Source organism: Aricia agestis, chromosome 1 (assembly GCF_905147365.1).
Source record: "Aricia agestis chromosome 1, ilAriAges1.1, whole genome shotgun sequence".
NCBI lineage: Eukaryota > Metazoa > Arthropoda > Insecta > Lepidoptera > Lycaenidae > Aricia > Aricia agestis.
Window position 1 is genome coordinate 22,049,914 of NC_056406.1, and position 24,470 is coordinate 22,074,383.

Below are 24,470 nucleotides of genomic sequence, written 5' to 3' on the forward strand. Positions count from 1 at the left end.
GGCGATCTATTGCCTGTAATTGATGACGACTATTGTACTGCGCTTTTGAAAGCGCCACGAATGTTTGTCTTCTTTCTGTTACCTTCCGTTTGTTTGGTATTGTTAATCGCCGCTCGTCGTAATGGTCCGGCTATTATCGAATTAATAGCCGCGCCGATCGCTGGTCTATTTTTCTTTTTAACTCGTTCGCCGTTCTCAGGTGCCGTTAATCCACTTGACACGGTAACTCGATGCGGTACGCGTTGTAACACAATATGCATATCGTCCGGCCGTCTCGGAATAACACGGGGTTGGAAACAATAAAAACAGAAATTTAAAATATTTGCATCCAGTATTTCATCCGTCCTCGGTCGAGTGCAAGAACATTATTCGAACGTATTTTTAAGCGTTTCGATACCTCCGTGCGTTAACTTCATCTAATGGGTAATACATAGTGCGATTAGAGTCGGAGCTCAATAAATAAACAGTGTTGTGTTGAGCGCCGGCGCCTACGACCGCTATCGCCGACGTAAATCAAATTTCAGAAGCGACTTCGCCCACGTAATAATCATTTATTGGATCACATTTTTATCCAATAAAGTATTATTTATTTGCAAATGTGTATTTAGGAAATATAAATTTTATATTTACAATTTAAACACCGTCGATCGCCTTTGTACCCGTCGCCTTATTTTTACTGGGTACCCACCTACCCAGCCTACCTACATAAGCTTTAATTTAGAGGTCTTACTGTAATCTAGATCATTCGTGTAGGAGCTTCGAGGTGATTTTTTATTAAGTTAAAAAAAATTAAGGTGCACCTTCGACTGGTGTCTTCGTAGTTTGGAACCTACACCAAAACCGGTCGATTTTTATTTAGCATCATGTAAAACTAAACTACAATTACCGGATAACATAAATAAGCAGTGGAAAAACAGGCTTCCAACCTATTATACTTGATATAAAAATGTAGGAAGTAATACAATTTAAGCTGCCAAATAAATAATAATTAAGATTCGCAGACCATAACTCGAGATTTATTTCAATTAGCCCATCGATTCTTATTTAGCGATACAATCGGATAAGCCGGAAATTATAACCGCGAAGACCGCAGCGGCGTGCGGCTCCGCCCGCGAATCTTGCGCAGATTTCGATCTGTAAACATTTACTTTGTTCTTGAATGATGTACATTGTAATTTATATTCCCTTAAAATAAGTACTTAGGTATTATAAATTATAAAATTACGGAGTTATAGTCACATGAATTATAGTAATAGTAGGAAATAATATTTTGGGAGAGCCCAAAAATTAACACATTCTTATGTAGGTAAGTACTTACCTACAAAGTTGTCGGCCAAAGAATTAATAAGTCGTAAAAGTTGCTTTCTGCTTTAAGATAACTGTTCGATTAACAACAGTCCTTGAGTCCAACAACATTGAGAAACTATAGTGTCCAAGGGAATTATGATATTTGGCTGAAACCAATCCCGATAATAGGTATAATCATCGCAGCCGAAGGCTCGGCCGAACATGATTATTTTGGCCAAAGTTAGAAGCAGAACTTTCGGTCGGAACCTTAGACCTTACGGCGTTGGCGCCGTACGTGGCTCGGACTGATTTTTAAAAAAGCAGAGCCACGAGATCCCAATACTTTGTAAGGCAGTGAAATGGTGTCAGAGCCATCACAATCGAACTGCGAATCGCGCCCTTAAATGGCGGGTATTAAGTTTGAGTGATGCGCTTTCAACAAGAAAGCGATGCATCAGCGCCGAAATCGAGGTGTTATTGATGTTATCTCGTTTATTTAATATTTCACGAGGACACCGCTAGTTTAATTGTTACGTTTTCGATGTAACTGCCGTAATTATAGCTCGGAGATGTCGAGATGAATCGCTCGAACGCTCGGTACGATCTTCGTGTCCGACTGAATTTATTGATAAGGGCATCCATCTTGAATCTTGATAATATAGTTGACCTTTAGGTTTCGCTCGCAGCGTCCCCGATGCGTAACCGTGTGAATACCACTAGCACTACCACAAATTCTGTAGGTATGGGTAGGTGATGGTATCATACATAAAGATAGGATTATTCTTAAGGGTGTCTACTGTCTATGTCTCTCTTTTTTGTATGGACTTTACTATGAAATTAGTATCGCTGAAAACTTAATTATTGTAAGTAAAAGAAAATTCATGGCGTTATGGCATATCGCCATAGAAGAACTTTGCCACAGTGAACTCTACACGAGGCCCCTATACACACCCTAAAGTATTATCATAAAATCTACGTGTTTAAGAGGAATGGCGATTGGCTTATGTATACAGTATTATTTATATTTATATATTTTGTTTAGGTGAAAAAGACTATAAAACAAACAAAAATCATTTTGTATAAAAGCTTGTTTATTTGTACTCTAAAAATTAAAGCACAATACAATAGGTACATTATTTCAGGAAAAATAAGTCACATTTTAAATAAATCACATTTTATAATATTAATGTCAATTTTCTTGGCTTAAACATTTTATTAATTGTATTTAAAAATAATGAAGTGTTTTAATTATTAGATACTTTTATGGCAAATTGGGTAAGCTCGTTAAACTATCACCTTGAGTATTTCAATAAATGCTTTGTAAAAAATTTACTTAATATTATAATGACTGCTATGATGACAATACAGGGCGGATTCAAGTAAGCAAGTAAGTACCATCGAAGAAATTGATTCCTAGGCAGCTGACGGACCTACGTCATTTGGTCGGATTATATTATGTCAACTTAAGGCGAGGATAAACCCCAATTTGTTATTCCGTGACTCCCGGTTTACCTAGTTCCAATATAATAACGAAGTGTTAAAAAACATGAGATATAAAGCACAATATTCAAAATACCTTAAACCATAAACATTTTAATAAAACGTAATACTTTGGCTGTAATTAATTTACGAACTTACCTCCGAAAAAACTCTATTTCATCGAAATATAAGTATTAACTAGGATAATTGTACATTTTATTTGAATAAATTGTTAGTAAATCTATATTAAAAATTCTTTAACCGAACAATTTTGTTTCTTAATATTTATTTCCAAAGATATTTAAAAAAAACATGAAAAAAAGAGAAGATTCGCCCGAGAACCTATAGTTTTATGCTAAGCTAAAATGAATCTTATTGCGATGCGCATACGCTTGGTCTTTGGTTGTGTGCAAGGTTATCGTTTTTGATTGAGATTAATCCCCGCCTTAATGTAAGGGTTAATTCTGACCGCAGCGCGACGCGTAAATGCATTTCTTTATTTGTATTGAATTGACAAACTTGCATGACGTCTCACGCAATTGAAGTCTGGCAATTCAATACAAATTTAGAAATGCATCAACCCGTCACTTTCCGGTCTGAATAGGGAAGATGCGATATTTTCGGTATATTTTTTTAACGTTTTAATAGCAAAATTTTCATAAATATTATAACTGCATGTTCCCTATTGACCCGTCGCGCGTCGTCATCTGGCTGGGTTTGACGTAACGCGACCAATACACGTAGGTCCGCCATCTATGAAATATGAATGAACTTCCCTGATACTTCATTTACTCGATATTATTTCATAATAAGTTTGTCAACAAAAATTATTATTATTTTAACAATACTTAAATGCAATATTATAGTAACTGAACGAATTGTCTTGTTTATGTAATATTATTACTTTGTTATCACATAATATTCGAGATGCCGTTTCCTAGTTATTAAATCCGCCAAAAATTTTTTAAAAGTTTTTTAGCATATTTTTTTTTGTACTTAACTACGTCTTCTGACTTGCTGTTCTAGAGTGATAAGCATATTATTATCACGTAAGTCCGCGTTCAGATTCAATCTGCTGCCTTACTTCCGACAGAATCGAATCGGTAATCAAATAATAATAATAATAATAACGTTAAATCAGCTCGATCTCAACGGCTTTTGCTACTTCCGATGTATATGTCGCAGTCGACTGGTTAAAGGATCGGACACCGGTGTCGGAACACATTGTATACTAGGGCAAAATCGTACTGCGTCTCAATTTGGAACTAATTTGATCTCAACGGCTATTCCCACTTCTGACAGCTATACTAGCGCACGATCGTGCTGCGGCTCAATTTGGAACTAACCAGACTCGTAAATCAAAATCGTATCAGTTTCGGGCACAGGTGCCTTACTCCCGAAACGAAACTGATATCGATTTCAATTTTCGATTTCAACGGTTTTTTGACACTTTAGACATCTAAAATATGTCTAAAAAATGTCAAAAAACCGTTGAAATCGAAAATCGAAATCGATATCAGTTTCGGGAGTAAGGCACCTGACCTCTATAATACACTGGACAGGCGATCGCTATCAATAAAATGTTCCTATTCGAAAGTAGCCATATTGGCGCTGATTGCTATGTAAAAGCAGTACTTGGAACTATTATTTCGCAAATGGCGGTTGTAATTTTCTATGTAATTAGTTCACAGTACGCTCACCGCGGCGCTTCAAATCGGCACAAAAAATAGCTGTCATTTTGTACAGCGTAGCCTGTCCAGTGTAGCATAGAGGTCAGTGGTTTCGGGAGTAAGACTGCTGAACGCGGATCTATCGACCGCACTCAGACGCTATTTAATGGTTGCCTAACTTTCATTTCACAAATAGTTCTACAGAAATTGTGCATACATTTTGAAGAATTGATTTTATGTCATAAGTAAAGATTTTGACAGACACCCCATAGTGTATTACACTACATCAAAATCTTCATTAAATGTCTTCGAGTACTGTTTACGTAAAATGCTCCTTAGATTTCAGTCTCGAATTCAGCGTACAGCGGAGCGGGAACGGCGGCAGCGCGGACAGGCTTCGAAAACCGAGCGGCGCGCGTACTAGACGATTTCGAGACTGATGCTTCAGATTTTACAATTCCTCATGGGCGCGGCTCAACAGCGACGCGTCGACGTAGTCCCGGAAGTCTGTCCGTCGGCGCACGTGGTCGGCGCACACCGCCACCAGCCGCGCGAACTCCGCCACGTCGAACCAGTAGTTCGTGAACTTGGCGTGCGACACTCCCCCCGGACCGTGACCCTGGAAATTTATTAATCATCATCAATTATTATCAATATCCATTAATAGTTTCATTAGTACTAATATATTCTATACTAATACTCTAAATGTGAAAGTGTGCTCTGTATCTGACTTTTTAGGTTTCCGTAGTTGTTACCTCTTCACGCCCAAACCACTGAACCGATTTTGCTGGGTGTGGTGATACTTTTTTCCCGGAAAAAATTTACTGTTCCTGCGCGATAAACGAAAAAGTTTTGGCGAAACTGAGTTGCAAGCGTCATATTATCTAGTATTCTTATTTAAATGATTTCATTATCTGTCAAACTTTTCATGAAATTTAAGTTTAATCAAAATTAAATGTCTCTTGAGTGCGGCGGTAAGAGCCTGTCCACACGGGCGTTGCGTCGACGCAGCGCTGCCGTTTGATGCATAGCCGGCCGGCGGCCACACGGGCGCTGCGTCATCGCAGCGCGCAGCGTTATTACGAAGCAGTCTTAACGTCGTCAACACCCCCTCCCGCTTCGTCTCGCGGGCTGCTGTCCGTCCTGTGTGCGTTGCGGGCTGCTGTCACGACGCATCGCGCCGTGTGAACACCTTGGTTATTTGTTTGTAAAACAACGCAACGGCAGCGCTGCGTCGACGCAATGCTGACGCAACGCGCCGTTTGGACTGGCCCTAGTCTACAACTTGAGGTAATTGCAAGCCGTCGGGATAATTATAGAGTGGAGTATAAAAGTACTATCACATACTCAGTTTATTTATATTTTTTTTATATTATAGCAGCAACAAAAATAGCTATATAAATTGAGACAAACTAAATTTGTAAATAAAACAATTTACCTCGTCCTCCTGTGTTAGCTTAGTTTTAACCTCCCAAGTAACATATTTTAATCCACGCAGCCTCGATAAATCCTGATAGCAGTTGGGATCTTCGCAGTTATAACTGAAATATTAAGAAATAGATATTTTACTATTCTTATAAAAAAATTCTAAGCAGTACACATGCGGTACAATATATTATAATATACAAAGAAAAAAATTCTATACACACAAATTACAATATAACAATTATATTTTAATATCCAGACTCGAGAATCATATATTTTGGAAAACTTTACATTTCTACAGTTTACGAAAACACTTACACTTCAAAAACAGCAGCCCAGTCCGGCAGAAATAGCAAGTGTGTTAGGCCAGCCCCATGCATGCCAATAAATATATCGGTGTTGTGCGTGATCTCCAGCTGTTTGGTGAACGGTACACTCCTGTCATAGACAACACGCTGCACTTCATACTCCGGGTTCGCCGATAGTGCGTCTACTATTTCTTTCTCATTTTGAATCACGCGATACTTTGTCCCTCTCGACAGTAAAGTAACTCTTATCTTGTCATTTTTCCTGATTTGCAGTTTAACATTTAACGAATGAAGGATATGTTTCGCAAAAGCATGAAACAAACCACTCCTCTCACAGCCATAAATCTGTAAATTAAAAAATGTAGTTTTATTTCAAAATATTATTACTTATACCAAAAAACTACCAAACTTCCAAAAAACCAAAATTTCAGCTTCATAACTTATGTATTTTTTTATGAGCCTTCAAAGTTGGATAATCGAGTCGAATTATTTTTAAATAAAATTTCTTAATTTCTGTATATCATTCGATAATTTATGTAATTTATGATTGGGTATGGGGGGGGGGGGGGGGGGCGCAGCCTCCCCAACGCCCAGCCGAGGGTGAAGGTACCACATGGTAATTAAATGATACTCAAAAAGTATGTTTAGTTTAGGGTACAATAATTTCACTTTCAATTTATTACTTTGTTCCTAAAAAAGGAGGATTAAAACTCCACACTAACGACGCGACAACATTTCCAGAAGGGGGAGTTAAGTACATTCCAGGGGCGAAGCCATGGTAATTAACCCAAATGAAACTGATGCCTGTTTTCACCAACGGTCTCCTAACGCTAAGTGTTCCCTAGCGATCTTTGCGGGTCAAATATATCTTACAACAAGTTCTTACGCCCTAAGGACGAACGTGACACACAAAAATTCGTGAAATCTTGAAGGATATGTAGGTACCCTTGTCCCTCATTGGCCGCTAGGGGACCACTTAGCGTTAGGAGGCGGTTGGTGAAAACAGGCATAAGCCATGGAAAATATGAAATTTCTTTATTAATTTATAGAAACCAATAACATTATTAGGAAAACACAAAAAAAAAACAATTTTTCTTATGAAACCACTTTCATATTTAACATCAAAAAATCTTCTCGCGATGCGTACAATCTGGCTAGGCGTGTCGTCGTAGTTAGCTAACATTTTGTTTAGAGGGTTTTGGTAACTTCACATCACTTTGAATGGGGATTGTCCATTTTTTTTTAATTTTGCTCATTACAAAAACATTTCGAGGAATAAGGTCAGTGATCGTTTTTCTGTATATAAACGAAAAAAATACCCATTAGTTACTTATATTTTTGAACAAATATGTTTATCCTTTGTTTGACCTTCAATTAGCAATAAATTCGACCAACATTACGTTTCGAACTTTAGATAAGCTTCTCGTATCAGCTTTCACATAATGAGAACTTGCATTTGACGAACCAGCCATTATAAATAAGATTGAAAGGAAAAAACATACTGCAGAGGTCAATTATTGGCCGCCGATGACGACGTCAGAGCGAAACTTTAAAAATTTATTAATAAAAAAAAATAAAAAAAATGTATATAACATGAATAAAATGACATTTTCTAAAAATGATTCCTAGCTAGATTGATTTATTGTCCCTGAAACCCCCTATATACTAAATTTAATGAAAATCGTTGGAGCCAATTCCGAGATTCCAATTATATATCAAGAATTGCTCATTTAAAGATATAAGATATGCTTTGTCAGGCTGAAGCCCAATTTCATTGTCAGCTGACGGACATAACATTATAGTAACAAACTTAGAATACTTCAATTAGGATTTTATACCTAATTGGTCCACCAACATTTTAAAATAGCATTAAGTACATATTATGGTTTTTAGTTTTACGTTTCGAACTTTAGATAAGCTTCTCGTATCAGCTTTCACATAATGAGAACTTGCATTTGACGAACCAGCCATTATAAATAAGATTGAAAGGAAAAAACATACTGCAGAGGTCAATATTGGCCGCCGATGACGACGTCAGAGCGAAACTTTAAAAATTTATTGAGAAAAAACTAGCCAATGAATTTCAAAATTATTTAATTTATATTCTTAAAAAAAATATAAGTAAAAAGTACATGTGATTTTTTTTGGACAATGCCCATTGTTATAGGTATTTCGAAGTTTTTAAGCTATCAGAATAATTTTTTCACCAATGTCTATATTTTAAATTATCCTTTACTTACCAACCAGAAAAAAAAATTGTCGACATGCCTATTTTATTATTTACAAACAAGGGCGTGCCCAGGATTTTAGCTAGGGGGGGGCAGCATACTTTCGAAATGATGGTCAGTCTGGTAAGTATATTAAAACAAAAAATCGGACTGAAAATATATTTTGTTTCCAAATTCAAACACTTCATTTGCGCAGAGTAGGTTTTTAATTCCCACTTGCCAGAAAATTTACGTTTATTTTATGTTTCAGGGGCGGGGGGCCCCGCTGCCCCTACCTGGGTACGCCCATGTTTACAAACACTGCAAATTTATGTATTTTTTCCTTGTCTAATATATGTACAGTAGAAACTCGATTCGCATTTATCCAGACTACCATTTCTTTTTTTACTGTCCGGATTTTCAATTATCTAAATACCTTACATCAACAATAATTACTCCAGTTAATCAAGTTTTTCAAGAACAAGTTTGTTTCAAGAACAAACAATTTTAAGCTTCTCTTAACTCTTTATAAATGCAAAGTATATTTATTTTATTAGTAAGAAAGTTAATCATAAAGAGAGAACACACTTACTAATGGAGTATTGTAGTAAAGCCCAAATATCATGCGTGGTAACAACGGAAACACAACATTTTTAAAGCAAACAACTTTTCCACGAAATTCCTTTAGATCCCAAATAGGATTAATTGTAAATGCTTTAAATGCATCTTTGAATGCAGAGTCATAGTTGAAAGTTTCCCAGATCAGCACATGGTTATCTCTTGAAAACATTGATGGATGTGTAGAATTTACATGCAGTGAGGCATACAGGTTAAAGAAATCACAGAAGTGATGATACATATTTACAGCTGAAATCATATTACACAATTTTTTTTTAATGTGCATACTTAAAGAGCATCTTAAGTATAGTCTGAATATAGCTCAAAATAGACTATGATAAAAATGACATTACTTTACTATGTTAATTATACTAACTTGCATCCAATTTCATAATGTATGTTGGCTTGTCTATAATAACATCACAGAGCCCATCTGTAATAGGCCTCTGTGTTGTGGCCTTGAAGTTCACAAACTCTGGAGCCCAAGACTGCAGGGCACTCATATGTTCTGCCTCCTTTTGTAGCCTTTCAGAATAAAAATTGCAGTATCCACCTGCAAATCACCATATAGCTTTTATAAGTACCTTTTTACTAAAATAGTTTACACCGACTTTGACGGGAGTGTTAACTAGCATTTTTGGTTGACTAATAATTTCACAAGCCAACCAACAATTTTGTTGAATAGATAAACTTCTGCCAAAATCCTCGAAAACCGAGCATTAGTATCAAAGGTCACTATTATTAACTTCATTAGGTTTCAACAGGAGGGGGTAAATTGATGGCTAAAATTTAAAAACAGGTACAACTGTATAACACAAAGGTATAAAATATATATGAGTTACTTATACCTATTTGTCCAGGTCCTAGAATGTCCATTTTGTACCTCAAGTTATTTCCACGTCCTACCAGGCTAGTAAAGTTTAACATGAGCTTGCGGCCCCTACAAAACCTAAAAAAATGTAAGGGTAAGTGAAAGCCACAAACTCTAACCAATCAAGATATTATAATTTACTAGCTATTTGACCGAGCTTCGCTCGGTATTCTATATAACATGAATAAAATGACATTTTCTAAAAATGATTCCTAGCTAGATTGATTTATCGTCCCTGAAACCCCCTATATACTAAATTTAATGAAAATCGTTGGAGCCAATTCCGAGATTCCAATTATATATCAAGAATTGCTCATTTAAAGATATAAGATATGCTTTGTCAGGCTGAAGCCCAATTTCATTGTCAGCTGACGGATATAACATTATAGTAACAAACTTAGAATACTTCAATTAGGATTTTATACCTAATTGGTCCACCAACATTTTAAAATAGCATTTAACCCTATTACTAACATTTTGTTGTCTGTCCGTCTGTCTGTCTGTCCATCCATCCGTTCGTCCGTCTATGTGTCTTCAGACTGTATCTCAAGAACTGCTATAGCTAGACTTCTCAAATTTTCACAGATTGTGGCCACTATAACAACAAATACTAAAAACAAAATAAAATTAATATCTAATACAAGAAACATGATTTTTTTGGCTTTTTTTGCTTGTTATCAATAATGGAAACGGCACTTGAAATTTTCAAAAATGTTTAATTATTAGCTTGTCTGTCAAGCTCCCAAAATGGGTGTCTAATACTCTAAGAGCATTTTGAAGCATTTTCGAAAATGGTTTAACAGTAATTTGTGATAGATGAAAGGATATAATATAATTAGATATAATAATTATGTGTACCTACTTTAATAATTAATAATAAGTAATAACATTAAAATTAAAATAAATAAATTTGAGGGGGACTCCCATAAAAAACACAATTTTGGCCTATTTTTGCTCTGTAATGGTACGGAACCCTTTGCGAGTCCGACTCTCACTTGGCCAATTATTTGTATGTAACATACACCTCGATCTTGGGAATCATAGACACAATATTCAATTATTATGCGGCACCCTGGTGCCGCTTGGGAGTTGATGGGTTCAAATTTTTAAATTATAATAGCACCTACTTACCTTAAATACTTGGAGCATTCCAGAGAAGTGTCGTGGGGGTAAGTAGCCTCGCACATGACCATCAGATCACTTATTTGTTCTTTTACATACCCTGAAAAATAATTAAGTATAAACATATTGTTATTATCTTATGTAAAAATTAATACAGAATAGTTATTTACCGAAATCTGCTTGTGTAAAGAAAGTATCATATTGAGCAGCCTTAGTTTTAACCCATCCTTTATGATCACCAGGACATCGAGGTCTAACGTGGTAGGAATTGGTTTTATTACAATCGTTTTCATATCCCCAACAAACATTTCCAATAAGAGCCGACTTATAGGAGCAACTTGGATCATTTTTACATGCTTCAGCTAAACTAGGAAAGTTAGTAAAAACGTATGGCACATGTTCTGGAGGAATATTCAAATCTTGGATTGTAATTGTATCAATAATCGTAAGAGAAGTAACCAAATAAAGTAAGTTTATCACAACATTCATCTTCATAGTATTTTTAGGATGTTATCTTAGTTAATTAAAATTTGTACTATGATTTATGGTCGATGTTATTATATTTCCTTTGATTTTTATTCTCTACGAGAGCCTTACAAATATGAATTATTAACATGTAACATAATTAAAAAGCTTTCGAATTTTTATACGAATGTCGAATCACAAACATTCAACTTTGAAATTGAATGTTTTTTTTTCTGTTTTGGCAACTTGACACAAGGGATGCATATGTTGTGCCACACGTACCACAGTCCACAGACGAGGTAAAAAGGTAAGGAACGGCGGAAGGAAGGAAAAAGAGTTAATTAAAAGAGTTTGATAATTAAGGTTAAGTAGTTAGATATACAATTATATACACTTTTATCATTAGAACTAAGTAGAATATTTACAGAAGTAGGAAATGGGATAGGGATTAAAGATAAGTTATGAATTATGATACAAATGGGAATGATCATGGAGGGGACACGAAAGGATAATGTGGTTCAAGTCATCAACCTCTCCACAGTCACATAACTCGTCATTTCTAACACCGATTCTCTTAAGATACGTTGGAATGCACATAATACGACCCAAGTGTCTCGGCGAGAGTGTACAGCCAACATTATACCTACTTTATCTATGCTCTGTGCTGACTGCTGTGCGTTTCGCGCCTTTTCCCGAGAGTGTACAGCCGACATTATACCTACTTTATCTATGCTCTGTGCTGACTGCTGTGCGTTTCGCGCCTTTTCCGGATCTCTCAAAATCAGGCGGGGGTTCTTTCTGAACGAACAAACAGACAGCGTCATCCAATCAGCTGGTTTTTAAGACCGCCGGTATGTTGTCAATGTTTTGTGAACACTTGTTTCTTCAATAGATTTGGGCCTCCTTCCAATAAAAGTGATTAATTTATTAACTTATTGTGTGGTGTACGATTATTATCAAAGGTGGTTCTTTACTTTATAAAATGATAATTTAATTTCTATTTTTGACCTTCAATGAAACTCTGATATCCAAATAATGTCGCCATTTTGACCATGCTAGTAATTTATCGTGCCTATTTTATGTGGGTTAATGGTTTTATGTTTTGTAGAATTGTTAATGGGAAATTCATATATGGATAACGCCAAGAACGGCAACCATGTCCCAGAACAATAGCATAAATTATTATATTCACAACCTTGACGGTTAGTAAGACGCGACGCTACAGAAGCCGTCGAATTTTATTTTCTTTTTATTTGTATTTATATTTGTTTAAATCCATTTAAAAGCAATATGCGTAGTACGGTACCTATATCTGTTTCTCTATCGGTGCGATACCTATTTAAATATACTTAACACATCGATTAAGATTCAATTGAAAAACTTTTTAGGGCAGCCTCAAAATATGGTAAAAGTAGTGCAGACTAACAATTTACAAGCACATTCATACATTGTTAAGCAAAATACTGTCAAAGTTATTAAAACAAAATCTTTAGAAGACAACCAGGTATGCAGTCTACATAGATTCAGATTGTTCAACAGATTTTTAATAAATGATTAATTTACAATGGTAATGAACAGAAAGGTTTTTAGCACTTTCTTTACAATATTACCTGTAACTTTAAATGCACAGGAAACAAAATATACTTACTTAATAATTTGTTGGAAGGTGTTTATTATTATAATTAATTAACCTCTCTACGAGCATAGAGTAAATATATACGAGATAATTTGTAATACTTTATGAATTGTTTGACATTTTGGTGTCTATCGCTGTGCTAGTTTATTCATATGAAAAATCATTACTATAACAAATTATTATATTTTAGAAAATGTTTATCTCCTAGAAGTTTCTACTTTATATGGACTGAACTAATTTTGTAATATAGAATGATTGTTTGAAATGATCTCTGATTGTAATGTCTGTTCATTTGAAAGCAACAAGTTGCATTGACAAATAACATTTTATGACTGCTAACATTATTGAACTCATAATATTAAGTATAGTGTGGCCTCTGTTTGACCAATACAAGGGGTTACTTACATGTAAAATTAAGCTTTATAATGCCCTATATTATATTCAATGAAAATATTGAATGTCTATGATTCCAATGCTCAACATTGAAGATTATCCAGGATATAGACAACTTTGAAATCATGGATGTCTATCTTAGCCAACTGTGAACAGGGTCTTTTATCAAACAACATTTAGCAAAGAATAATATTATACCTTTATAATTTCTTTTTGCAGAGACCGCCACAGGCACAACCAACAAAATTAAAAGAAGTAAAGTTTGGTCCAAGTGAGTTAAGATATTTTATAATAGTTTATTTTCATATTTATTTATATAAATATTATGTTCAATATTTGATATTATATATCAGTTATTTATTTTAGTTAATTTCTGAAAAAGTTCTTGAATAGGCACTTTTCTTTAGTTTACAATTTTTCCTTATAGAGCACCTTCAAGGGCTTTACACTGAGAACTGTATGTTATAATATGTACCAACATACTATGCCACTTAATAAAATTAAAATTTATCACTTTTCAGAAAATCTGCCTATTCAAGTTGTGACGAAAATTGTAAAAATAAGGAGCCTACCAGTGGCTTTCAAAATTCAGTAAGTTACTTTCATTGATTAATGAATTCTCATTATCTCTATTTTTAACCCCCGACCAAAAAGAGGGGTGTTATAAGTTTGACGTGTCTGTCTGTTGGTCTGTCTGTCTGTCTGTGGCATTGTAGCATCCAAACGGGTGGACCGTTTTTGATCTAGTTTTTTTTTGTTTGCAAGCTCAATCGTCAGCCTGCTCATTGCTGAAATATCATGGTTCATCTGGTTCGTGATAGGCCGATTAGCGACTTGCAGTCGTTTGATGGGTTCTATATTTTGCATTCTGGTTCATGAAACTTATACGAATATATTATACACATTATTAGAAAGTTGACCTGGCGCTGCTGCATCACCTGGTAATCAATAGGATACTCAACTCCTCACCAATTTAGAGCAGCGGTTTTGTGTTTGGGCTTATTTTAATTCGCAATTGTTACAATTGTGACAACATTTATGGACTAAAATATTAATTGACTCTTAGGGGGGTATTACATTATCATTTATATAGGATCATTTGATCATATGTGCATATTACATACATACATATCATATTTCATTGATCCTATTTTACGTCATATGTGGTTTCAATAGCCAATGGAGAGCGCTAAAGCTGACAGGTATTGACGTCAGGGTTACTAGATCTCAGAGAATTCGATTTGTCAAAAGACATCGTCATTTTTAATATGGCTTGTTTTTTGTTATTTCAGCAAGATTATCCAAGTATATAATTAGAAAAATAATAACATTACATTATTTGAAACATATTAACGAACAAGAAATTAAAAACTCTTTTTTATATTAAATAACTGGCAACACCTATTTCTATGGGGGGTATTACATTATCATTTATATATGATCATTTATATATGATCATTTCTATGATCATATATAGGATCCAATATATATGATCATTTGATCATATGTGCATATTACATTATCATATTTCATTGATCCTATTTTACGTCATATGTGGTTTCAATAGCCAATGAAGAGCGCTAACGCTGACAGGTATTGACGTCAGGGTTACTAGATCTCAGAGAATTCAATTTGTCAAAAGACATCGTCATTTTTAATATGGCTTGTTTTTTGTTATTTCAGCAAGATTATCCAAGTGTGTGTGAATATGTTTCAAATAATGCAATGTAATTATTTTTCTAATTATATAGAAAAATAATTACATTGCATTATTTGACATATATTAACGAACAACAAATTAAAAACTCTTTTTTATATTAAATAGCTGTCAACACCTATTTCTATGACCATTTTGGATCCAATCTCTCAGCAAATGTCAAAAATCTATGATCAAGGAAGAAATGAATCATATGTCTATATTACATTATCCAATATCATTGACTCAATGATCTCGGATCCAATATATATGATAATCTAATATCCCCCTTAGGAATAATTTAAACTTAAAGTCAGTTAATATTATTTCATTACTTTTTAAAGTTTTTTTGGTGGGGTTTTTTTTAAATTTCTTAATTTAATGTTATTTTTATCATGTTCATTATTTTGTCTGTTAGCCATGAGGATATTTTTTCTTGAAATTTTCCCATGGTTAAAAATTCGAAACTCAACTTTGTGTTTTCCATTTCCTTATAATTATGTTTTTAAAATGTGATTAAATTCATACAGTATAAAATAATTTATTCGATTCTTTCAGGCTGTTGATAAAAAATCTACCGCTCATCTTGTAATCAAACCAGACTTGAATGAAATTGAATACATAGAACATAATCACACACCAGAAAAAGTTATGTCACACGCGTCGCGTAGGAGGCACGACTCCGATAATGACCCCCCTGCAGAATAGTAAGTCATTTCGTAATTTAAAAAGTAAAGCAAAAGTACATTACATTAAAATTGACAATAATAATAATTAATATTATTACTTTAATACTCGATTTACACTCGCGCGCGAGCCACGACGCGAGCCGCGAGACGCGCCGCGAGCCCTGCCTACCTAGCATACGCCAACAAGATATCTCACTCTACATGTTTTCTCGATGTTTGATGGTTTGTCACTTCATCTCTATTCACTCTAGCATGACAATCATTTTTTCTCGCGTAGATCTATCATCGAAATAACACATTTTTATAGAGTTTGGTCGAGATAATGTCGAGATTTTGACATTATAAAACGAGTAACTACTCGTCTCATAATGTCAAAATTTAATTATCTCGAGAGTGAGATATCTCGTTGGCGTATGCTAGGTAGGCAGAGTGTAAACTCGAGCTCGCGGCTCGTCTCGCGGCGCGGCTCGCGGCTCGCAGGGCTCGCGTGGGGAGCGATTTCCAAAGGAGCTCGAGGGGGACGCGAGCTTTGTGTTTACACTCGCGCTTCGCCGCGAGCTGTGAGACGCGCCGCGAGCCGAGTCACGAGACGCGAGTATAAATCTCGTATTACATACATTGCTATATTATGCTCATATTAAGACACCTTTTATAATTTGTTGCAAAGAACATGTTTGTATACTATTAATATTTCAATTACAGCACTACAAAACGACGTAAGCATGCAGATAAAGTTGGAAAAGGGTTAAGACATTTTTCAATGAAAGTATGTGAAAAAGTAAGAAACAAAGGTTTTACATCTTACAATGAAGTTGCTGATGAGCTGGTTTTAGAGTTTGCAGCTGGAATGCATGGATCAGCAGACAGCCAAGTACGTATTTTTGTGTCCCACTTTCTTTTACAATCAATTCCCAACAACAATTACATGCCCAGTGCCTCTACTACTCTATTATTGCTGTTGCGTGGTAAACTTGTGACTTGAACATTTTACAATAGACAGATAAATTACATAAGTTATACTATGTGTGTATATTTGTATAATATTATGACATGTTATAAATTGTTTATTCAGGCTTACTGACCAAAATTTTGATTGATACTACTCTTTTTTATACAGTAAAACCTGTTTAAGACGATTCCACTGGGTCTCAATCAAAAACGCGTCTTAAGTGGGAAAGCGTATTATGCGGGAAATAAGGAAATAAATAATCGGCCAAGCGCGAGTCAGACTCGCGCACGAAGGGTTCCCGTACCATTATAGAGCAAAATTAGGCCAAAATTGTGTTTTTTTGTATGGTAGCCCCAATATATTTTTATTTTATTTTAATATTATTATTAAACATTATAGTACACATATAACAAAGTACTTTGAGAAAAATTCAAGTACTTACCTGTTGCCATTATTGATATACTTGGGCCAAAAAAGCCAAAATATCATGTTTCTTGTAACCTTGAGCCCCCCTTTAATTTTATTTTGTTTTTAGTATTTGTTGTTATAGCGGCAACAGATATACATAATCTGTGAAAATTTCAACTCTAGCTATTACCGTTCTTGAGTTACAGCCTGGAGACAGACAGACAGACAACGAACTCTTAGTAATGAGGTCCCGTTTTTACTTTTTGGGTACGGAACCCTAAAAACGGATCTACTACATATTATGTATATGTCGTAGGATGATTTGATAAATCCGTGTTTTCGCGAAATCCCTAGAATTTTCGCGAAAATTCTAGGGATTTCGCGAAAACACGGATTTATCAAATCATCCTACGACATATATACTACTAATAAAATATGCTACTCTACATACTAAAATGGTAGCGAATTTTTATTTCTATGCTACCATAGCACATTGAGAAAATTAAACTTATCTCTGTAAATAATACACAATGTGGTTTGTATTATAGTCCCAAACATGGCCTTTTTGACTACTCACATTGTGCATTGATAGTTTTATGTGAAACAGTAATACTTACATTTGTGTCACAAAAACACTTCCTTTGAAAAAACTGTACACAGCCTGTCTGAAATTCAGATGTGAACTGTCGAAAAATGGCGGATATTACGAGATTTCTCATAAATTACGTAAAAACTCATCATTGCCACCTCCCTATTTTACCTTCCCTAACACTTAACGATAATATTAACTGGGTATTATTGGTAACGTTTAAAATATGGGGTAGAATTGATGTTTCTATCAAGTCATTTGATTTTAAAAAGTTTATAAAGAAAGTTATCTTAAAATACTATAAAAATTAGGTTAGATAATAAGTATTCATATTATCCAATTTATCTTCAAATCTGTTCTACTTACTGTTACAGCGACAGTTGAAGTGCACCTCTTCCATGGCGGCAGATTTTAAGCTATTTTCTTACCTCTTTTTTGTTTAATTGTAAATATATTTTTAGACTTTGATTTGAACCGAAATAATTTTAATGCAGAATGAGTGCTTTATTTTCTTCGTTACAATCAGTTTTCGAATATAAGATAATCACAAAAAATTTTAAAATACCGAGGGCGGAGAAAGACTATTACCAAATTAGCAAAAATTGGCGGCCTCACCCAGATCATTATCACTTTGAGCCTCTTCTTGTGTGTTATTCACACTCATAAAGATCTAATATTGTCATTACCATGTTTTTGCAAATAAACGTTTTTATTATTATTATTCAATTGTTTGAATTTCGTACGGTGATAACTGATACATTATCATCAATAGAAGAATATCCAGGAAAACCCTGCAGTATTAGCCGCGGTCGCAGAGGTAAGAGCTAATATGTGTTGGCCGTTAGGGTGTATTAAATGGAATGACGATCGTATTAATCGTTAAAGAATATATGGTTAAAGTTGCAGGGACTGATGCAAAATAGCGTATTGTGCGAGAAATGGTATTTTGCGTGATCGTCTTAAACGGATTCTACTGTATTTATTAATGAGGTAAAACAGACAATATTTAATTTTTACTTACTAGTGATCTGTACAAGTGGGCCAAAATCTTAGTAAATAATACCCAAAGACTTTGGAAAAATGCTCCATATAAACTTAATTCAGAGATTCCTAACCTTACAGCAATATGATCAAAAGAATATTCGCCGACGAGTGTACGATGCTTTAAATGTGTTAATGGCAATGAACATTATATCAAAAGAAAAGAAGGAAATAAGATGGCTAGGTCTTCCTACTAACTCAGTACAAGAGTGCACATCATTAGAAAAAGAAAAGGCAGCAAAAATAGAAGTAATACAAAAGAAAACACAACAGTTACAAGAGCTTATTTTACAGGTATGATTTGTTTTTTTTTTTCTTATTTACTCTCGTGTGGTGCCAAGAAAACCACAGCTGTAGGCTTTGGTGATAAGATTAGTCTGGCATTTGTTAAGTCCATAAGACGGAGGTTAGACTATTGTTACACACGTCTGGAATCAGTTCAGTATGTCAGGGTCAGGAATTATATTAGAATGATCGTCTATTCGGTTAATTGACGGACTGATAATTTTTTGTTATGTACTATCAGAGAAGTTGATTCCTAGGCAGATGAGAAACCTACGTAGTTTGGTCGCGTAACGTCAAACCCAGCCGACAGGCGACAGATCACAATTATAGTTTGTGCGTTCTAAGATGATATGGGTGACAGTTTTCATGTTCCAAGAAAACAAAAAAATCAAAATGTAATAAATTATATTCCATCTACAAAAACAAATGTTTCCTATAATTGTAAATGAATAAAAATGAAAAGATGCTAAATGCTAACTTATTAATAAAAATTATAAATATTAACTGTGAAATAGGAGTATAAAATTATTGTTACGAAAACGTTTGAAAAATTCCTTTACGAAGTGATTCGATTTTTTAAACTATCGATTAATTTTTATTAGGTAACTTCCCTACTATTGTCAATTATAATGTGTCACGCATATCATCATAAAACGCACAAACTATAACATTGAATTGACATGATCCGACCAAATGACGTTGGTCCGTCAACTGCCTAGGAATCAATTCCCTCGATGGTACTTTCCAGCCATCATTGTGGCGTCAGTCACAGACTGATGGACTGAACTTATGCCAGACTGAGCTTGTAACCATAGGCTTACACATTTGCCTTATAACATTGTGATATTCTATTCTGATCATCACAGACAAATTGAAGTTATGGTTAAATTTTTATTTTCAGCATATATCATTTAAGAGTTTAATAGAAAGAAATAAGGAAGCTGAGAACAAAGGTGTTAAACCTTCACCATCCTCGGCAATACATTTACCTTTTATAGTTGTAAATACAAGTGATAAGGCACTAATTGATTGTAGTATTTCTAATGATAAGTAAGTATAAAATGTTTTTTTTTAATATCCTGGCAATGTGGCATTGTGCCATAATATATAAAATTAAAGTAACATATTTTACATTTGTTGTGCTTGAATGCATTGAACAGAGTCCTCAAGCTTGATTTTTAAACGCCTACATAAAAGAGGGTTATAATTATAAGTTTGATGTGTATGTCTGTCTTTCTGTCAGCATCATAGCATGAAAATGGATGGATTAAATTTGATTGTTTTCTTTTTTATGTTTGAAAGCTGTAATAAATCTTTAACTAATAAAAATACAACATATTTAAGCAAAAAAGCATAATGTTCCTTAAGTAAAACAAACTCAAAGTGCAAGTCAAACCTCAAAGTGAATTAATTTTCAGAACAGAATATATGTTCAACTTCAACAAGAGGTTCCATATCCATGATGATATAGATATATTGAAAAGAATGGGTCTTTTACATGGTAAGTTTCATCATAAAATATGTAAAGCAACGGTAGACAGTTAAAGAAAAAAATATTTGTTAATATTTAAATAGAAGTGAACTTATTTAAATATTTATTATAGTTTTATTTCTAATATTATTAATACCTCGATCGTGGGAATCGCAGACACGATAGATTTTCAATTGTTATGCGACAGCCAGGTGCCGCTTGGGGATTGATGGGTCAAAGACTTGATATAAACATTTCTTTTGTAAGATTGGTGATTATGTTATGATCAATATTAGATTCGTGATTTTTTTTGCAGGTCTAGATAAAGGCGAATGTTCAGAAGAAGATATAGAGAAAGTTAAAAGTATGGTACCAAAATCTTTAGAAAGTTATGTTGAACGTAAGTACCTTGATCTATTAGTTTCTACAATAATTATTGTTTACAATAAAATCTTAGACTTTGTCCAGAAACAACTAATTCCGTGCGAGTAAAATCGTCTTTCGCATTTTCATACAAGTTATTAACAAAAGTTGAAAATAAAAGGCATTAGGCAATTTAGGGCCTGTTTCACCACTTCTTGATAAGTGATGAATAGGCTATCAATCAATTTACTTGACAGATCAAGTATGGGGAATCTGTCAAAAAAGTTGTGAATAGCCTATTCGGCACTTTATCAGAAAGTATTGAAACAGGCCTTTAGAATCACAGATTTATTATCTAGGTGTTGTCTGTAACTTCATTCACGCAAATGTCATCATTCTCATCTAAATTTGTCCAGTTGTTCAAACGTTAAAAAAAATCTGTCAAGTGCGAGTTGGATTCGCGCACGATCGCACAGACGAACGGTTCCGTACCACAATAGAGCAAAAATAGGCTGAAAATTAGGTTTTTTGTATGGGAGCCCTTAATTGTTTCTTTCATTAACCGATTCAATGCGGCGCACCTTTTTGAAGACTTTCAGTCGTTATACAATTTTACCGTGACACGTGAGCCGTGTCATACGCCATAGAAGTAAATGACACGGCTACAGTGTCATCCGCCACGTTCAAAAAGCTTTATGGTTTTTTTTTTGTTTTTACGCTTGTATTAACTTGATTTATTTAGTTGAGCCCAAACCATTGTTGTTGACGGAAGGCTACGTTGTTTTGAGTTGATTTCGAGTAGTTTTACTATGTGTAAACCTGAAAATGGTAGGTAAGCGATTTTTTTATTCAGATGTTGCAAACCTTTTGTAGGTTTCAAAGTTAGAAAAATGAGTACATACCTATATACAGACGGACAGACTGACATCAAAGTCTTAGTAATAGGGTCCCGTTATTACCTTTTGGGTACGGAACCTTAAAAAGAGCACCTCCTCGAACTAACTTTTGACATTCACCATTTCAGAAATGGGTAGAGGTGATCAAGATACTTTAGAGAACATTATCGTCAAAGAGGAGCACGACGACGGTGATGATGATGAAGCGTTCGATGGCGAGGTGGACGGCGAAGAGGACGCGGAAGTGGACAACAACGACTACAGCGACGACAGCAGCGATGTCGACGTCTAGCGGCCACACCAACGTCGACGTCTCATCACCACGGCAGCGACGTTGACGTCGAGCGATTACTATAACGACGTTGACTACTAGCGACCATAATAGCGCTGTTGTCGTCTAACGACTACAGCAGCGACGTTGATGTCTAATGACCACAGCATGTTGATGTCATGCAACACCAGTGTTGACGTTAATCAACAACGCCAGTATTGTTAATGTTTAGCAACAACATCAGCTTTGTTGTCTAGGGATTACGGCAGCATCTTCGACCTCTATTGATCATATCTTTGTCTGACCAGGGAAATGAGAAACCTACTATAAAGGCACTTTGTTTTGTAATTACATTGACAGTAAGGTGTGGTCAGTTAATTTTCAGAGATTTCAACAATACTGACAGTGTAGTTTAGCGAGTTTTCATAACTTGTCGACATTATCTATGTCCCTGGTCTGGCTTGCACTATTTGTACTGAATAGTATTAGTTTATTACATGCTGAAGCTTGAGTTTCACGTCGTCAGAATTCCGACACCTCGTTAGTTTAGTTGTAAGCAGTCAGAAGTGCTGTCAGACACAACGTATAGTATAAACGACTGTTTTAGTGTTGTATACTCTGGATGTAGGCGATAGTTGCGCAAACAGCACTTGTGATTGCACGGTATAAATAAATTTATATTTTATATATTAAGAGTGGTGTTCAATAAATTGACTCATTATAATTATTGTTTACAATTATTAGCTTGTATGTTTTAATTTACAAAGTTTAAGGGCCTGCCTCACCACTTCCTGATAAGTGCCGAATAGGCTATCCACCACTTAACTTGACAGATGAAGTATGGAGAATCTGTCAAAAAGCTATGAAAAGCCTATTCGGCACTTTATCAGGAAGTGGTGAAACAGGCCCTAAAAGTATTCATGGAATGTATCTGACGACTAACACGAGCCTTGCAAATTATTATAGTTATTTTTTTTTCAAAAAATGAAATGTTCTGTTTGAATGAAATTTTTGGTTAATACATTTTGTAAGGATAACTAAAATTTATTAAAGTGTAATTTAGGTTTTGATACAAAATAACATGTTTGATCTCAAATCTTAGGATTAAATTAAAATATGCTACAATGAGACAACTTGAAAATCCTAATTTTAAAGATTAACTAACATGCAACTTTGTGCAAATATAATTTTTTATCATTTTAAAATATATTGTTCAGGAAAATAAAATTATTATTTAAAGCTAAATCTGGTTTAATAATAATTAAATAACCACTGTGGCGGTACCCAAAATTCCAAGTCTGTCTGTCTGTCTATCTGGCGCAATGTAGTTGCGGGCGCCGGGCATCAACTTGTAGTATTATAAGTATTTAAATTAGTTAGGTAAATTAAAATATAACTATATTTTTATTATTTATTGAGATCAGATTACTTAATATTAAAAAAAAAACAACAACAACACGTTGCGCCAGACAGACAGTAGGTAATGGTAATAATAATATTAGTACAGATAGTATGGAACTATGGACATTTTATAAATAATAATGATAAACACGTTATTATGGAGTGTAGATGGAGGAGAACTTTCTCTGTATGTAAAAAGTGTCCGCTGAAATGCGTTAAATTAGGGTGGCGCTACAGTAGCAACAGGGTAAATTTTAAATCATTTAGCAGCTTTTATTTCAGCTATTTTAGGTTATATTTTAATATACTTCAATTCATATTTTGTCACCAATGGCTACATTCATTCCATACCCTTTGCTGCAGCTAGCGCCACTCTTGGAGGATTTTTCAAATGTTATTTACTGCGTACAGCTGGACACTTTTTCAAATATCCCCCATATAAGATTGTTCTCCTCCAGATACCCTCCATACATGTTTGCAGTGATTTAGTAAAAGAAAAAATATTTTGTAGTACGCGTGGTAATTCAAATATTATAATCTTCCATACCTGTGAACGATTAATCAATCTGGAATAATCGGCCAAGTGCGAGTCGGACTCGCGCACGAAGGGTTCCGTACCATTATAGAGCAAAATTAGGCCAAAAATTGTGTTTTTTGCATGGGAGCCCCCCTTAATTTTTTATTTTATTTAAATATTATCATTCCTATCCTCTGCAGCTGAATTTGAGAAGGGAATTGATGAAGTAATAAACAGTGACCAACAACTAAGCCTCCCTATAAAACCAACGACTCCAGCGGAAGTAATAAGAACTATTAAGACCTTAAAAAATAAGAAAGCACCTGGATATGACTTAATAACCGGAGAAATCTTAAAGAAACTACCCAGAAAAGCCATTATATTCTTAAAAATACTGTTTAATGGTATAATGA

The 24,470-nt window shown here is 34.7% G+C and overlaps 2 protein-coding genes and 1 long non-coding RNA gene across 4 annotated transcripts; 2 read left to right on the forward strand and 1 right to left on the reverse strand.

The window, feature by feature from the left end:
* Positions 1 to 4,318: 4,318 nt before the first annotated feature.
* On the reverse strand, positions 4,319 to 11,627 carry LOC121732935 (EGF domain-specific O-linked N-acetylglucosamine transferase). Its single transcript, XM_042122971.1, has 8 exons — positions 11,158 to 11,627; positions 10,997 to 11,087; positions 9,843 to 9,943; positions 9,371 to 9,547; positions 8,969 to 9,243; positions 6,180 to 6,514; positions 5,875 to 5,977; positions 4,319 to 5,055 (listed from the first exon to the last, which is right to left on the reverse strand). Exons 1-8 carry the CDS (start codon positions 11,480 to 11,482, stop codon positions 4,888 to 4,890), a joined length of 1,575 nt encoding a protein of 524 aa, XP_041978905.1. The 5' UTR covers positions 11,483 to 11,627; the 3' UTR covers positions 4,319 to 4,887.
* Positions 11,628 to 12,196: 569 nt separating this feature from the next.
* On the forward strand, positions 12,197 to 13,727 carry LOC121733076. Of its 2 annotated transcripts, none has more exons than XR_006036493.1 (3): positions 12,197 to 12,414; positions 12,561 to 12,654; positions 13,701 to 13,727. It is a non-coding gene; the product is annotated as an uncharacterized LOC121733076 (long non-coding RNA). The 2 variants fall into 2 exon arrangements; XR_006036492.1 differs by lacking the exon at positions 13,701 to 13,727 and adding an exon at positions 12,841 to 12,950.
* On the forward strand, positions 13,727 to 23,384 carry LOC121733013 (transcription factor Dp-1). Its single transcript, XM_042123084.1, has 9 exons — positions 13,727 to 13,752; positions 14,003 to 14,072; positions 15,736 to 15,884; positions 16,569 to 16,737; positions 18,950 to 19,147; positions 20,040 to 20,188; positions 20,557 to 20,639; positions 20,926 to 21,009; positions 21,997 to 23,384. Exons 3-9 carry the CDS (start codon positions 15,829 to 15,831, stop codon positions 22,158 to 22,160), a joined length of 903 nt encoding a protein of 300 aa, XP_041979018.1. The 5' UTR covers positions 13,727 to 13,752; positions 14,003 to 14,072; positions 15,736 to 15,828; the 3' UTR covers positions 22,161 to 23,384.
* The last annotated feature ends 1,086 nt before the right edge of the window (positions 23,385 to 24,470 follow it).

Excerpts from the sequence above, each read along its gene's own strand:
- LOC121732935 (XM_042122971.1), bottom strand. The coding sequence starts at position 11,482 with ATGAAGATGAATGTTGTGATAAACTTACTTTATTTGGTTACTTCTCTT. Across the intron at positions 9,944-10,996 it reads GAATGCTCCAAGTATTTAAG|GTTTTGTAGGGGCCGCAAGC; the intron begins GTAAGTAGGTGC and ends ACATTTTTTTAG. Across the intron at positions 5,978-6,179 it reads TGGGCTGCTGTTTTTGAAGT|TTATAACTGCGAAGATCCCA; the intron begins GTAAGTGTTTTC and ends TTAATATTTCAG.
- LOC121733013 (XM_042123084.1), top strand. The coding sequence starts at position 15,829 with ATGTCACACGCGTCGCGTAGGAGGCACGACTCCGATAATGACCCCCCT. Across the intron at positions 16,738-18,949 it reads ATGGATCAGCAGACAGCCAA|AATATTCGCCGACGAGTGTA; the intron begins GTACGTATTTTT and ends TATGATCAAAAG. Across the intron at positions 20,640-20,925 it reads AAGAATGGGTCTTTTACATG|GTCTAGATAAAGGCGAATGT; the intron begins GTAAGTTTCATC and ends TTTTTTTTGCAG.